This window comes from Sinocyclocheilus rhinocerous, unplaced genomic scaffold (genome assembly GCF_001515625.1).
Source record: "Sinocyclocheilus rhinocerous isolate Xijiao unplaced genomic scaffold, SAMN03320098_v1.1 scaffold1780, whole genome shotgun sequence".
NCBI lineage: Eukaryota > Metazoa > Chordata > Actinopteri > Cypriniformes > Cyprinidae > Sinocyclocheilus > Sinocyclocheilus rhinocerous.
In genome coordinates, this window is record NW_015664762.1 from 107,320 (window position 1) to 122,026 (window position 14,707).

General features: G+C 36.0%; 1 protein-coding gene across 2 annotated transcripts in view; it reads right to left on the reverse strand.

Annotated features, from left to right (window-relative positions):
- Nucleotides 1-6: 6 nt before the first annotated feature.
- Nucleotides 7-14,707, reverse strand: part of LOC107730460 (glypican-5-like) — a 111,583-nt gene continuing 96,882 nt past the window's right edge. For both annotated transcript variants that reach the window (XM_016541309.1, XM_016541307.1), the window contains one exon: nt 7-230. In XM_016541309.1, the coding sequence (XP_016396795.1) occupies nt 76-230 (155 nt within the window). In that variant the 3' untranslated portion in view covers nt 7-75. The remainder of the gene's footprint in view (nt 231-14,707) is intronic.

Consider the following 14,707-nt stretch of genomic DNA (forward strand, 5'->3'; position numbering starts at 1 on the left):
ATGACCCTTACACTTCTTCATGATGTTCATCTGTGTGTGCATATGATCATTGTGTGTGCATGCGCTTGTGGTCTTTCAGATGAAGGGCCAGTGCAGCACCAGTGCGAGGATGATGATGATGAAGCTGGTCATGGAAAGAGAAGCATCCGATGAAGATTTGTTCTCGGTGATGGGCGAGTCGTGGAAGGAGACCTTCACTGCATTTTTGGATACATCAGCTTCTGTGAGAGCTGGAAAAGAGAGAAAGAGCGAGAGATCAGGAGAGAGAGAGATAATGAGAGAGAGCAACAGTACAATCACATGTCTGACATGGTGTCTCATTGTTGAGGCAACAGTTTCTTATCAGGAAGTGAAATAGACAGCCAATCCGATATAAATCTAAGAAATGGAGTCCTTCTTGGTGTGTATGTGTGACAAGACTAAAACCACATTAAAAACCTTCCCTCCTCCAATTACCCAGAATTCCCCTGTGCTGCTGACTTCAGCACTCCCTTACCTGATCCTGTCTCAATGAAAAGTTTTGTAGCACTGTACTATTTCTTTTTTTTTAAGCCTGCAATCGCCCTGTCCCTGTCTTCCATGTATTTACATTCATCTCTCTCTTTATCGTTAATCTTTGTCTTTCTTTCCCCTTTAAACCTTTCTTTTCCCTCTCTATAGAGCTGTTCAGTCATGATGGCAATTTGTAGGCCAACCCGAAGGCTAATTCGCCACGGGTTCCCTCATGAATTTACTATGGCTTTTTAGAAAAGCGGTTACGATTTATGAGCAAACAAGCTCTGTGGTTACATTAACTTGAAGAAACTTTCACATTTTGCTTTACAACATAAATGAAACCCAGTCAAACCTCAAAAATGAATTTTGAAGCCTCTGTTTTTAACTCAAGTTGCTAAGTAGCTTGAGTAGCTTTTTCTAAACTCATGTCTTATATCTTCACATGTGATTGTTTTGACTTTAATCATATTTAATCACATGACCACAGGAGGCTATCTAGGGTATTTTGAAGCAAAGAAGGGGTTTCTGGCATTGCAAAACACGACTTGCTATTAAAAGCCCTCGTTATCCACACACCAAAGCGACTGAACTCTCCTGTCAAAGTTTCCACCCATTCTGCAGTGACATCCTAATGACCAACATCCCTGGCTCTCAGACAGTCTCAGGACTCCTTAAGCATCAGATTCTGCGGCCTAATGCGTTTGTTGTTACACAGAACAATGGACAATGAACGGCCTATCCTTGGTGAGAATAAAGGTGATTGTTCTGGTGGAGGAGAAGTCCTTGCGTGTTGTGAGGTGTGGATGACACTGAAGGCTTGTCGCCTCTAAAACAATAGAGAATGAGACTCTATGGTGCTTACGGCGTAAGACTTTCCATACACTCCCATAAGTACTCCCAGAAGAAATCTGAAGACTACTTTCACATTTTCTGCTCTGATTAAATGGGAAATTCTGCAGATTGTAAATGGTAAAAAGAGTTACACAAAACTAAGAGTACTACACTGTTATCAAAAACTGAAAGCAGACTGAATTACCCCAAAAAAGGGGAAAGGAATGCATAGATCCAAGACTAAAATGTTCAATTATCACCAATGAATATTTAAAATACCATTATTAATATTAAATAGGCCTAAACTTCAAATTATCATAAGGATTTTAGCTTTTCTTTGCAATAACATAACATAACAAAAATTAGTAACATTTTAAAATACTCTTTTTTTTCAATTAAATTTAATCTGATAGCAAGATCACAAATAGAAATATCATTAAAGACACTGGTAACAAAAATAAGGCTTGTCAGTTTCTGAAAATAAAATGTTTCATTTAATTAAAAAAAACGAATTAAATGATTAACAATTAATAGGCTGTATAATAAAATAAAATAAAATAAAATAATATAATATAAAATATTATATTATAACATAACATAACATAACATAACAACATAACATATAATAAAATAAAATAAAATATAATATAATATAATATAATATAATATAGAATAGAATAGAATATTTATTCTTATTAAGAATATACTATAATAATTAAATTCAATCCAATATCACAAATACCAATACAGATACTGCTAATAAATATAATCGTTGTCATTTTCTGAGGATAGAATGTTTAATTATCACTATTTAATATTAAAAATAAAATTAACAACATTAAATAGGCTGTAATAAATAATATAAGATCAATTTAAATTATAACTATTAAAAATATATTATTACATTTAAATTCAATCAGTTTAAATGCCAAGATCCCCAGTATCAACACCAATAGAGATACTGCTAATAAATGGAAAGCGTTGCTATTTCTGTGGATAAAATGTTTAATTTTGACTGTTAAATATTAATATAAATAAATAAACAAATAAATAAATAAAATGATTAACATTAAATATGCCATAATAGAATAGAATAGAATAGAACAGAACACACATGTAGATTTGTCTACACTGAATGATTTGTCCAATGAATCCTAAAATCACTTCATAAATGTCAACAAACATATTTGTTTATTTTAAATATATTTTATGCAGACTTTGCCAGCTCTGAAATAAAGAACCCAAACAGCAAAGCTCTAAGTGTGGAATGAAAAACCACGTTCATGCCAAAAACAGACATGATTTCATTAGCAGCCACAGGACCAAGAACAAAATCAGCCTCTGTCACAACTCTCTTTCATGGTAATAAAGTTATCAGCTCGCAATCATCACCCTGGCATGCTCAAGAACAGCAATGCTGTCTGAGAGCATAATTGCCATCATCCAAAGTGATTACAGGCTGAATCGTCATCTCTGAAATTTCTCAAACATTCTCCAAGAAGACCTGTTTGCTCTTAATAGTCAAGTTTAGCCTTCACGTTCACAGGTTTCATGCTGTGCACCCGAGAAGCTGTCAGGGATCGGCCTATCTGACAGCTTTCTGGTGTGAGAAAGGGTGCTGTGTCGGTGTGTGCCTCTGTGTGTGTTTGTGAATGTTATGTTTGTCTCTGTTGAGGGTGTGTGAGAGAGAAAGAGGGTGTTGGGTAAGACTTGCCAATTAGTCACCAATGAACAGAAAACCCACACAAAATATCAACAAAGACTTGAAGACAGAAGTTTAGATACATTTTAAGAAGTTCAAGTTTCAAAGTTTTCAACTAATAACGTATTTTACAAGAATCATGGCTGTAGTTTACCTACATTAAATGATGATAACTTGTTATTTAAGAGGACAATATATTTTTAAATATATAAAATCAGATTGTATATTTACTTATAATATCAGTGCAATTAGGGTGCCAACATTAAACAAATGAACTAACTAAAAATAATTTTTACACTGAAAACCATGATGCTGTAGATTTTGTCAAGTTTTCGACATTCATTCATTCATTCATTCATTATCTAACTAAATATTTATTTATTTAGGTGTTTATTTATTTATTTATTTTTCCATTGAGATGACTGGGAAAAATGTCACAATACAAACATGATAATGTAAAATACCACACAAGGAAGGACGTCTAGAAACAATACTGAGTTTAAATAATTACTCAAATTAATTGGTGAATCAGGCTTCTGAATTGTTCCACTGAAATGAACAAGAGATTCACTAAACTGAATCAGAGAGAATAATATATTTAAGATAGATGCATTATTATTTTTGTGCATTTAAAGCAGAAAGACAATATGTATATACACTATATACACTTGCCTTCAATAAATACAACTTTTAGCTGTGCACCAGTTCTCTGGATTGCTGTTTATCACTTTTAATCCCACTGCACGTGTTTGACCCCTAAAATAAACACTTGTTTATCTTACAGCGCGCATAACCAGGGCACTAACATAGCTGCACTATTTATAATTAAACAGACTGTCTCAACAACCTGTGCGTAACAGACAGAAAAGCAAAACTACAAATCTCTGGAGAGTGTGTCATATCGTCTGGTTCGCGCAAGTGGAAAAGCTCTCAAAGCTGACTCTAAAAGCTACAAAACACGACAAACAAAAAAACACCTGCCAGCTCTCTTTAAAAGCATTTGCACTCCACAGCAACCAAACCGACATTCAAACCACCCGCTAATTTTTTTTTTTTTTCAACCTATCAGTCTACCCTTTTGTTTATTTCTTCCATCAGTCTTTCTCTGGGTGACCTGCAAGTCCCACTGGTCACAACCTGGCTTCACTTACGAAAGTCAGTAGAAAAGAATGTATCCAGATACTATCATTACAGCGCGCATAACCAGGGCACTAACATAGCTGCACTATTTATAATTTTACCAAAATAGACCCAGACTGTCTCAACAACCTGTGCGTAACAGACAGAAAAGCAAAACTACAAATCTCTGGAGAGTGTGTCATATCGTCTGGTTCGCGCAAGTGGAAAAGCTCTCAAAGCTGACTCTAAAAGCTACAAAACACGACAAAAATCAAAACACCTGCCAGCTCTCTTTAAAAGCATTTGCACTCCACAGCAACCAAACCGACATTCAAACCACCCGCTAATTTTTTTTTTTTTTCAACCTATCAGTCTACCCTTTTGTTTATTTCTTCCATCAGTCTTTCTCTGGGTGACCTGCAAGTCCCACTGGTCACAACCTGGCTTCACTTACGAAAGTCAGTAGAAAAGAATGTATCCAGATACTATCATTTGCCATGTAACCAAAACTGCATGTGCTGAAGACTTTGCTACTTAAGCCACATTGGGAGGTGCTCATTTGCAAAGAAACGAAAGAAACGAAAAGAAGAAAGGATAGCTTTCACTTGTACTTGCTTAAATGTCTCAGGAAGGAGTCAAAAGCACTTGTCGAAACTTGTTGATTCCAACCATTGGGTATTTAAAGCTAGACTGATTCAGATGCAGCTAGGGATTACAGAAGTCACTGTTTCCATATATCAGATTTAGGCTACGTCCACACGAGGCCAGAGCTTTCCCTATCCGATCTTTTTTCCCGCCCTCGTCTCAAGAAATATCTACGTCCACATGAAACCACAAAACCGACACAAAACGATGTAGTATACATGCCAGACCAGCATGTGGCGCTGTAATTCTGCCACAGAGATACACTAAAAATGAAGAAGAAGACTTGGACTATGCGCATAAACCTTACGCGCGGTATACAAACGAACATGGAACAATACATTTAATAATCTGTGTTAATGTTAGTTAATAAAAAGACAAACGTTCAGTGTTTGTTCATGTTTTTGCTGCTGTTACGTGACGTAGCGGTGTCTGACTAGGGGCGAAACATGGGCTGATGACATCGTCGTTTCAGAAAATATACGGATTCGCTGTCCACACGAAAACGCAAGGGCAGCGTTTTCAGATTTATCCACTCTCTAAAGCCTCGTTGCCGTGACTTGCAGCCTTGCTGATTGTAAGTTGATTCAGCATTATGGTGTTGTGGTAAGAGAGACGTACTGAGAGAAAGAGAGAGAGAGAAAAGTGTGCTGGTTCATTCATGACTCAGACTGTGTGATCAGCAGCTGATGGGAAAGATGACCATTACGCATGACCTCTCTCTTTCGGTGTTGCCAATCTGGGGATTTTGTCACCAAATTCAGTGACTTTCACATTGTTGCTGCGGCTTTTATTAATGTTTTGCGACAAGGAGCTATTTTGCCGATATTTTGGCAATTTTGGGCAAAAAATATGGCAGATATTTGTAACGTCTTCGCCATTCTCTCATTATCATTTCACAAGTAAATATAGCTGAAATCACAGCACAGTGGTTGTCTTTAATGTGTATGGTGATTTTGTCAGACAACGTCTTGTTTTTAAATCAGTTCAGCAGTTCAGAGCAGCAGATTGGAAGTAACTGCATATAGTCTTAATAGATAGCGTTGCCTGAAACAGAAATGTTGTTAAATGAAGTCACATTACAATGCTTTTCAGGTGCTTTCTGTGTGGTTTTAATTGTTTCCCCAGACTCTGAACCCTTAAATACGAAAATCTATTATAAAAACTATTAATATAACATTTTTAAAACTATGATGCAAAAATCAAATAAACCATTACCATATTTATTTATCAATTCTTACACAAATTATGACACAACCAACCAATTTTGCCAAGTTGACGTACTTGGTTTGTGAACAGAATATTTTTTTTATTGTGAGGCATGTCCAATCAAGCTGTAATTTTGATATAATGATATAATGAATTAAAATTAGTAATTTAATTTTAATAAAATTATTTAATAAGTTAAATAAACACTCAAAATACTAAAAAAAAAAATAGGACCAGTGTTATTTCAGTGTATTAAAAGCATCAATGCATTGATATTCTTTAAACTAAAACTTATAAGTTGAACCAGTTTTAGCTCAGTTGTAATGAATATTTCACATCAGTTTTAGATTACTTTTAAGTATTTCTTTTTAGCTAATTGGCCTCATCTCTGATTATGTCCCCATGTCTCTGATCGGTACAGTAATTCTCTGCTCAGTACCGGGGCTGTACTGATGCTGGGCAAGCATTCAGGCGATCAATAAAACAGCCTTGCCATCCCTGAAGGACCCCGATTATCACATGACACTTTGGACAGCAGCCTAAGGAGTGCATATAGTGACCAGACACAAGCAGATTCAAAATACCCAACCAATTATATCATGAACTGTCTTAACTAGAATTATTCATTCAGAACACATGAAAATAATCAGAAAAAAAAAAATACTAAAATATTCCAAATTATTTACAATGTTATACCCATATGGACAGCATTTGTGGCATGCATCCAATTATAATAAATTAATACAATTTTACATAGGTGTAGTTTGCATGCAAATAATTGTTATATTATATTATAATTTGTATTATATATATTTTTTATATACAGTGGGTACGGAAAGTATTCAGACCCCCTTAAATTTTTCACTCTTTGTTATATTGCAGCCATTTGCTAAAATCATTTAAGTTAATTTTTTTTCCTCATTAATGTACCTAAAAATGGCTGTCCACCAACGTTTACCATCCAACCTGATAGAACTGGAGAGGATCTGCAAGGAGGAATGGCAGAGGATCCCCAAATCCATGTGTGAAAAACTTGTTGCATCTTTCCCAAAGACTCATGGCTGTATTAGATCAAGAGGGTGCTTCTACTAAATACTGAGCATTTTTCAGTTTTTCTTTTTTAATAAATCTGCAAAGATGTCAACAATTCTGTGTTTTTCTGTCAATATGGGGTGCTGTGTGTACATTAATGAGGAAAAAAAATTAACTTAAATGATTTTAGCAAATGGCTGCAATATAACAAAGAGTGAAAAATTTAAGGGGGTCTGAATACTTTCCGTACCCACTGTATATATTATAAATTGTTCATTCACCTAGAAAACATAACTGCAAAAAGACAAGACAATTGTACAACTTCTTGTGGGAATTCAGGTCTAAGTGCTTAAAAAAAACTCCTTCACATTTCTGCTTTTAAATCCTGTGAGTGTATCTAAACTGAAAGAATTCCTCAGCGGCAATAACAGAAGCCCCTTATAAGGAGGTGTGAAGGTCCACTGACTGTCCTTACGAGCTATAATGAGCATATTTCACACGGATTTGTTTATTCAGTTCTCAGACTGCAGCCACGGTGACCATTTAAACAGGAGGTTGACCTTCTGTTGCCTGGCAATTCACCTTTATAGAGCAGCTCTGATAAAGAGCATTCAGCAGAAGCATAATAAAGGCCAACGAGAGAGAAAGAGAGAGAGAGAGCGGAGGGGAGAGACACAGCAGAAGAATAAAGGCTATGAAGAAGAAGTGTCAAAGAGGTAAAACCAAAAACTATTTCAAGTTAATTATCAAGGTGAAGTTGGGTTATTCTTAAATCACATATAAACTGGAGAGAAATATACAGATGTACAGATCTCATTTACTTTAACAAGTTAAGTTTCTTAAATAACACGTCTGAAGATTTTTAATGCATTGCACCTTGCTAACTTTGGAAAATCCAACAACAACTTCTGTTTTAGCAAATTTACATACAAGCTATTGACAATGAAACATACTGCTATACAAAAGTTTGGGGTTTGTAAGATTTTTGAAAGAAGACTTGTGCTCACTGAGGGTGCATTTATTTGATCAAAATAAAGTAAAAACAATAATATTGTGAAATAATTTTCTATATTCATTTCTATATTCTATATTTCTATATTCTATATTAAAACAATATTCAGTATCACATGATCCTTAAAAAAAATGTTTAATATATTTTTATAACATTGTAAATATCTTTGCTGACACTTCTGATCAATTCATTGTGTCCTTGCTGAATAAAAGTATTAATTTCTTTAAAAAGAACATCTTTGAAACAATAGCATATATGCATTGTGAAAAGAACTATACAAATTAACATGACAATGTTTTTAAATGTTTGGACATTTGGTTAAAATTTGAGTAGACATATGCAACTGCATAAGCTCTTATACGTAGATTTCAGTGAAGGATCACTTGTGTGTTTGTGTGTGTCAGTGAGAGAGAAATGTTGTGTTCATAATGACTTCTGTAAACGCAGACAGTTTCCACAGTCCTCTACATGGGGATGTGGTCAGACTGGGTCAGAGCTGCATGTAGGAGGACTAAACCACTAGCAGAGGTCACAAAAACAACACCCACACACACAAACAGCATTTGTGCAATCACTGAAAAAGACAGTGGTCACCCTTACACTGACCCACTTAGCAGCAAGAAAAACTACACTGTTAAGTCAAGTATTTCATAAACTGAACACAGAATATGATGAACACTCCCATTTCATTACAATCAACAAAGCTGATTTATACTGTTTGAGCCCTGCAGTCCAGTGCTCACACACTGTTCTGGACTCTCACAAATACTATAATCACTGAGCTATACACTGCAAAATAGATCTCTTATTTACACTGGTCTACACTGTGTTGATTGTAATGGGTGAGTTCTAGTTTTGTTATGTTGCTTTAGGGCGGTGTATTTGGCAAACACTATTTACCTTACAAAGTGAGCATGACAACTTACTGTACAGCAGATCCAAAATAATTTCATACTATTCACATTTCAATTTAGTTTTAATGCTTCTTGGTTATAACACTTCTCTTTAGATTGTTTCTTCACACATCTCATCTGTAGATCAAACTGCTTAAAAGTCTATCTAGATTGGACTAAATCCGTGTCTGTGACTGGTTGAAATGCTCAGTTGCTGCAAGACAGTTGTAAATAGGAAGAAGGAAATAATATAATCAACAGCAGTAGACCTCTGCATGTTTGGTTAACTGTGAATACCATAATTATTAGGGATGCACTAATATAAACATTCTGCCTGATGACTAATAAATAGCCAATAATAGTTGACTAAACATCTTTATTAAAATACTAAAAATTAAGATCAATCATTTTAAGTGAATTTAAGCATCACTACATTATAATTTACAGTATAAAAGATTATATTTAACAGTGTTATTAAATTAGTAGTGTTTTAAAAGATTTTTTTTTTAAGATTAATTGATGGAAAAAGTCATCTAAAAGTAAAAATAACGGGGAAAAAATTAAATTGCACAATTCAATATACAATATCCAGTTTAAAAAATGTGCATAAAATATATGCAAAAAATTTGCATACAATATATGCAAATACGGTAGTATAAAATTATATATGCACTGATTTGCATACATTATTAGAACAAAAATCCGAACATTGGACAAAGCCAGGTTTCGTTGTGTTGACATATTAGAGTAAAAGGTTTTTATAGAGGGGGTTTCTTTTGGCTATTTCTATGGATATTTCTTTTTATCACTCCATACAGTAAATCAGAAAACACGGTCAACAGACAGAAGAAACAAATCACTGTTTTTAGGGATTAAATGTTACATAAATCAGGTGAATGACACCTGAACAAATCCCTCTGTAAAAACCTTCAGAATATAGATGGGAATAAAACTGAAATATTTGATGTATGCATTTTCTACAGATGGTCTTTGGAGAAAATGGTCTTTACAGATATGTATTGTAATTGAAATCCATAGTTTCAAATAGAGAATAACGTGTAATAAAATAAACACTTAAATGTGTATTTTGATGTTTTCTTTCCACTAGTCAAAACGGACCAGTGCATGAAAAAAAGTGTTCTTTCCTGGAGTGCCTTCCCTTAAAACGACATATTTAGCCCATAAGCAACAGCCTGACTGCAGAAGGTTTTGTGATGTTCGGCAGTTCATTATCCAAACATCAGGCAGAAAGTACAGGATGTAACCAAAGATGAGTCCAGACTTTCAATAAGCGTGAGTAAAAGTAATGTGCCGTGTGTATATTCCTGTGAAGGCTGCATATGAGTGTGAAAGTGTAGAGGAAGATTCTCTAAAATACATGAACTGTTGACCTGAGGTTCTCTCTCCATTTAAGAGATATTAAACAGCCTGCAGGGAACCATCTCATTAGATTAGCACATCATAAACACCTCTAAAGACCTCAGGACTACATCAACGAGTGAGAAAAATACTGCAAATAGAAGCACTTAGGATAGTTATAGCACCTCTTCAAAACAAGCTGCATGATTTGAGGTAGCACGTCTGTAAACGGTGCAGATTGTGTTACACGCCAAAGTTGAATACTTATGGTTAGGGGTTTGTTCAAATCCACAAAACATGGTGAAGTTTAGCATATCAGTGTCACAAACCCAGAGCAGATCCATCACTCACAGGCCACATAAACATTTCTCTTTGTGGGCAATCCCAATGTTTGCGTTTAAAAGTGTGCTTCAGCAGAGGAGAGTTAGGCCGCTAATGGGATGTAGATATTTCAAACATCAAAACAACACTCTTCGTCCATAATGAGCCATCCCAATCTCCTGCTTTCTTTAGGGAAACAAAAACATACGTAGAGGCTTGTGGGATTTCGGGCAGTCTGTGCGTGTCTATATGGTGGGAGAGAGTTTTTCTGAAACCCAGCCGTTGTTTTTCCTCTATAATCCACAAGTTCTAAGAAGGTGCTTCCCAGCTGTGGCGGCTGCCTGAAGGGAAACATTCCGGGAACATTCAGGGCTGTGTCCAGGATATGGGCAGCTCTCGTCCACCTTATAGAGCTTAGGTCGCAATCCCACGGATCTGCACGCATGCACTGCAATCCCTGCACGCACGTACCTTTCAACTCCATGCAAAGATGACAAACAAAGAGTGAGAAAGAGAAGTTGATGGTTGTTTCTTTATCTGATGTGGTAATAGCTGACGGGATTGAGCTAAACTAGAGAGATGCCGTTAATTTGTACAATCATTTTCACTGTCAGTTGTTGTGATTTTTAGGGGCCTGGCCTGTTTGACAGATGTGGACTCAGTGAGGATTTTGCAACCAGTCTTAGCAATTTCCTGGTCCGCTTTCGTCTGAGATCCACAGCACAGACTCAACAGGTCCTTAGGAAAGGCCGTCCACACTGCCTTAAAGAAATATGTTAGCCAAAAATGAAATTCTGTAGTTCGTTTACTAACCCTCATATGGCTGTCATGCATCACAAAAGAATTAAATGGTTTCTTTTCTTTTTTTAAGAGAAATGAAAACTCGACCGCAGTGTAATTTCCAGCACATCTCAAATTACATATTGTGCTTAATAGCATTTTTATTAAAGTTACGCTGTAAAAAAAAATTTGTAATTTTAACTGTAAAATTTTGTAAAACTGCTACGGAAGAAAAAATGTTAATAGGTTAACAGTAAGTTCCCATACTATATACAGGGAAAAACTGTAAAAGATCTAACCAGACATTTCATGTAATTTTACAGTAAAATGCTGTTAATTGTATCGTTTTTAGAAGTAAAAATAACAAATCAATGTATAATTTACAGTCAAAAACTGTAAACTGATATTCCCAGAATTCCCTGCATGACACTCCACATTTGAAAGTATTTTGTTTAAATAATCATGTTTTTTAATAGTTTTTGTTATCAGTTATGTACATTTGGGCTTCATGTTACATCTTCTGTTGTTTAATGAATGTTTAAGTATTGTGTGTTACCATGAAGGTGTTTTGTGTTTGCATGAATGACTCTGGCACCTTCTATATATTACTATATACTTCTGCTTGTGGCGAAGCTACTTGTGATGAGCTTTGATTCTTCATGTGGCTTTCTCTTTTACCACCTGCATTATTATGGTGGTCGTCAGCATGTTAAAGGTACAAAGCAGATTTTAATAGCAGTGTGCGTTGTTGAATTTACTGGTTTACATTCAAATTTTCTTGTTTGTAAATTACAGTTTTATACTGTAAAATTAACAGTTTTTGGCAGTTTTTCTGTATTTTTTACAAAATTATTCTGGCAACCACAGCTGCCGAAATTATTTTGTAAAAACTACAGAATTTTTTACAGCGTACCAAATTTCATCAAACAAATATCATTGAGCATTTTTCCCATATCTAATTTAACAGCTAACATTGTATTAATCTTGTATATATAAAAAAATTTTTTACACTTTTTGCATAATTTCACAAAGTTACAGCTTGACTATAAAGTATGTGTACACACAATAAACATATTCAGTTCATGAGTGATATTTACCTTGATTTCTCTTTGTTTTCTTCGCATATATCATATTTCATCAACGTGTTCTTTACTGACATTGTTGTCTCCTTGGCAAGCAAGTACAATAACTTGGTTAAAAAAAACAATTAGGGGCAAAATTGTTTAGTGTGGTGGAAATGACGCCACAATTGTGGGGCAAAAAACAAAACAAAACAAATATATATATATTTTTTTACATTGAAGAAATAAAAAAAAAAATCACTGAAAATCCTCCCCTCGCCCATTGCTCTCAAATCTTATTTGTACTTGTGCACATTTATACATGTTGAGTTGCCATCAGCTATGATATATGAGAGAACCAATGGTTTTTAACATTATTGACATAAAACCAGGCACAATGTTTCATGAGGCACCAGCTAACATATGCATAGAACATATGAAGACCATACCAGGGTCATGCATAATTCTGAGGCATGATTTAGAGACGCAGAGCTTGAATACTCATGATGCGTCAATGCACGGATATTTTGTGGAACATTTCAGCTGACGTGTTTTTTCAATGCACAAATGACAGTAGTCAGCACTTCTGTCAAAAAGAGCTGAATTTTCTGACTAAACAGGAGGTAAGCAGGCTCACAGAGCATGACTACTCATCATCACTGACTATCCTGCAAAAAGCACCAGTCCAACTGTATGCCCACGTCAGCATGTCAGTGTGTTGCACATGAGATGTGCCAGACCGTAGCGTCAGATTCTTAAGTTGGCCTGAGTTTGCACGTTCGTTTGCACGTTCGTTTGCATTTTGTGCCACACAACCAGAGCCAATTTACAATATATGTATTTTACAGGAATGTATTTGTACATTAAAAAGTTTGTTTTGTATATGTCAAAAAAAATCAACCTACTAATGAAGTAACGTCTCGGTTACGTATGGTAACCCTCGTTCCCTGAAGGAGGGAACGGAGACGTCACGTCGGATGACCGACGAATTGGGATCTCGCTTAGAGAGACCAATCTACTTCGAGTGTAAACTAAACGAGCCAATGCACATTGGCATGCGATTATTGCATCCAGCTGCCGCTGATCACAGCGTGAGTATAAGTAGGCAGCAGATGCAGCGCATATTCAGGTTTTCGCTGAGGAGCCGAGCCGGTGACCCGGCCGCTCAGCGGTGGTACAGGAGCTGTGGCGACGGGACGTGACGTCTCCGTTCCCTCCTTCAGGGAACGAGGGTTACCATACGTAACCGAGACGTTCCCTTTCAGTCGGTCACTCCCGACTCGAGAGTGACCGACTGAAAGGGAACAGTGATTTTCTTATATTGTAAATTAGTGTGCCTACAGTGGAATTTATTCAGAAAGTGTTTTGTCGGCAAGCGCCTAATCAAATTAGCATTATTAACAATGTTCTGCAAAAAGCTATTAACCAATTACGGCTTCACCATAACATAGGGCTGCTAATCATTGGGGTCCAAAACAACATTGTACCAAAAGACAGGAACCATGGTATGCTTTTGGTTTAAGTTTTTTTTTTTTTTTTGTCATATCTCTATATTGTTATGTAGTATGAATGCAGAGAAGAAAAAGACATGTGTGTGTGTGTGTGTGTGTAATTGAGAGGGCCCGCTGGTCATTAAGGGCCCCATTGGTCATTAAGCTCGCTGTGGGATCTCATTCATAGTCTGGGCTAATTAAAGAGCCGTTAAATTGTTCACTTGGGAACATGACTAAGCACTTTCCAAGACATAGAAAATGATGATTAAATAGAAATCACAAATGGGCCACATCTAGCGGCCTTTCAAGCTGATCTGAGACCCTGTCGCTCTTCAAAAAAATGATTTTGTTAAGACGTATGTAGAGGAGCCTGTTAATATATTACAAAAATCACATGCAACTTCTTGGATCATCTAAAAATGAGGGGTGTATATTAGGGGTTGCACCGACTAATGGACTAGTCGACTAGTCGACTTCAATGCTCTGCCATGACGCTTTAAGCTTGACGTCGACTAGTCGCTGGTCCTATAGAGGGCGCAACAGGATAAGAAATCTTTGAAGGACTTCCACATTTATGCTCCGTTTACAAACAGTTAAAATGACAAATAAATGCATACTCCAGGGCTTAAAGTTCTCCGGCACCGTGCCGGATCTCCAGCGTGCAGTGTTTGGCTGCGGAAAAAAATAATCCTACATTAAAAAAAACTTGTTGATATCACTTTCGAGTCCATGAGTTCGCCTACCAATGGTATGAGAGG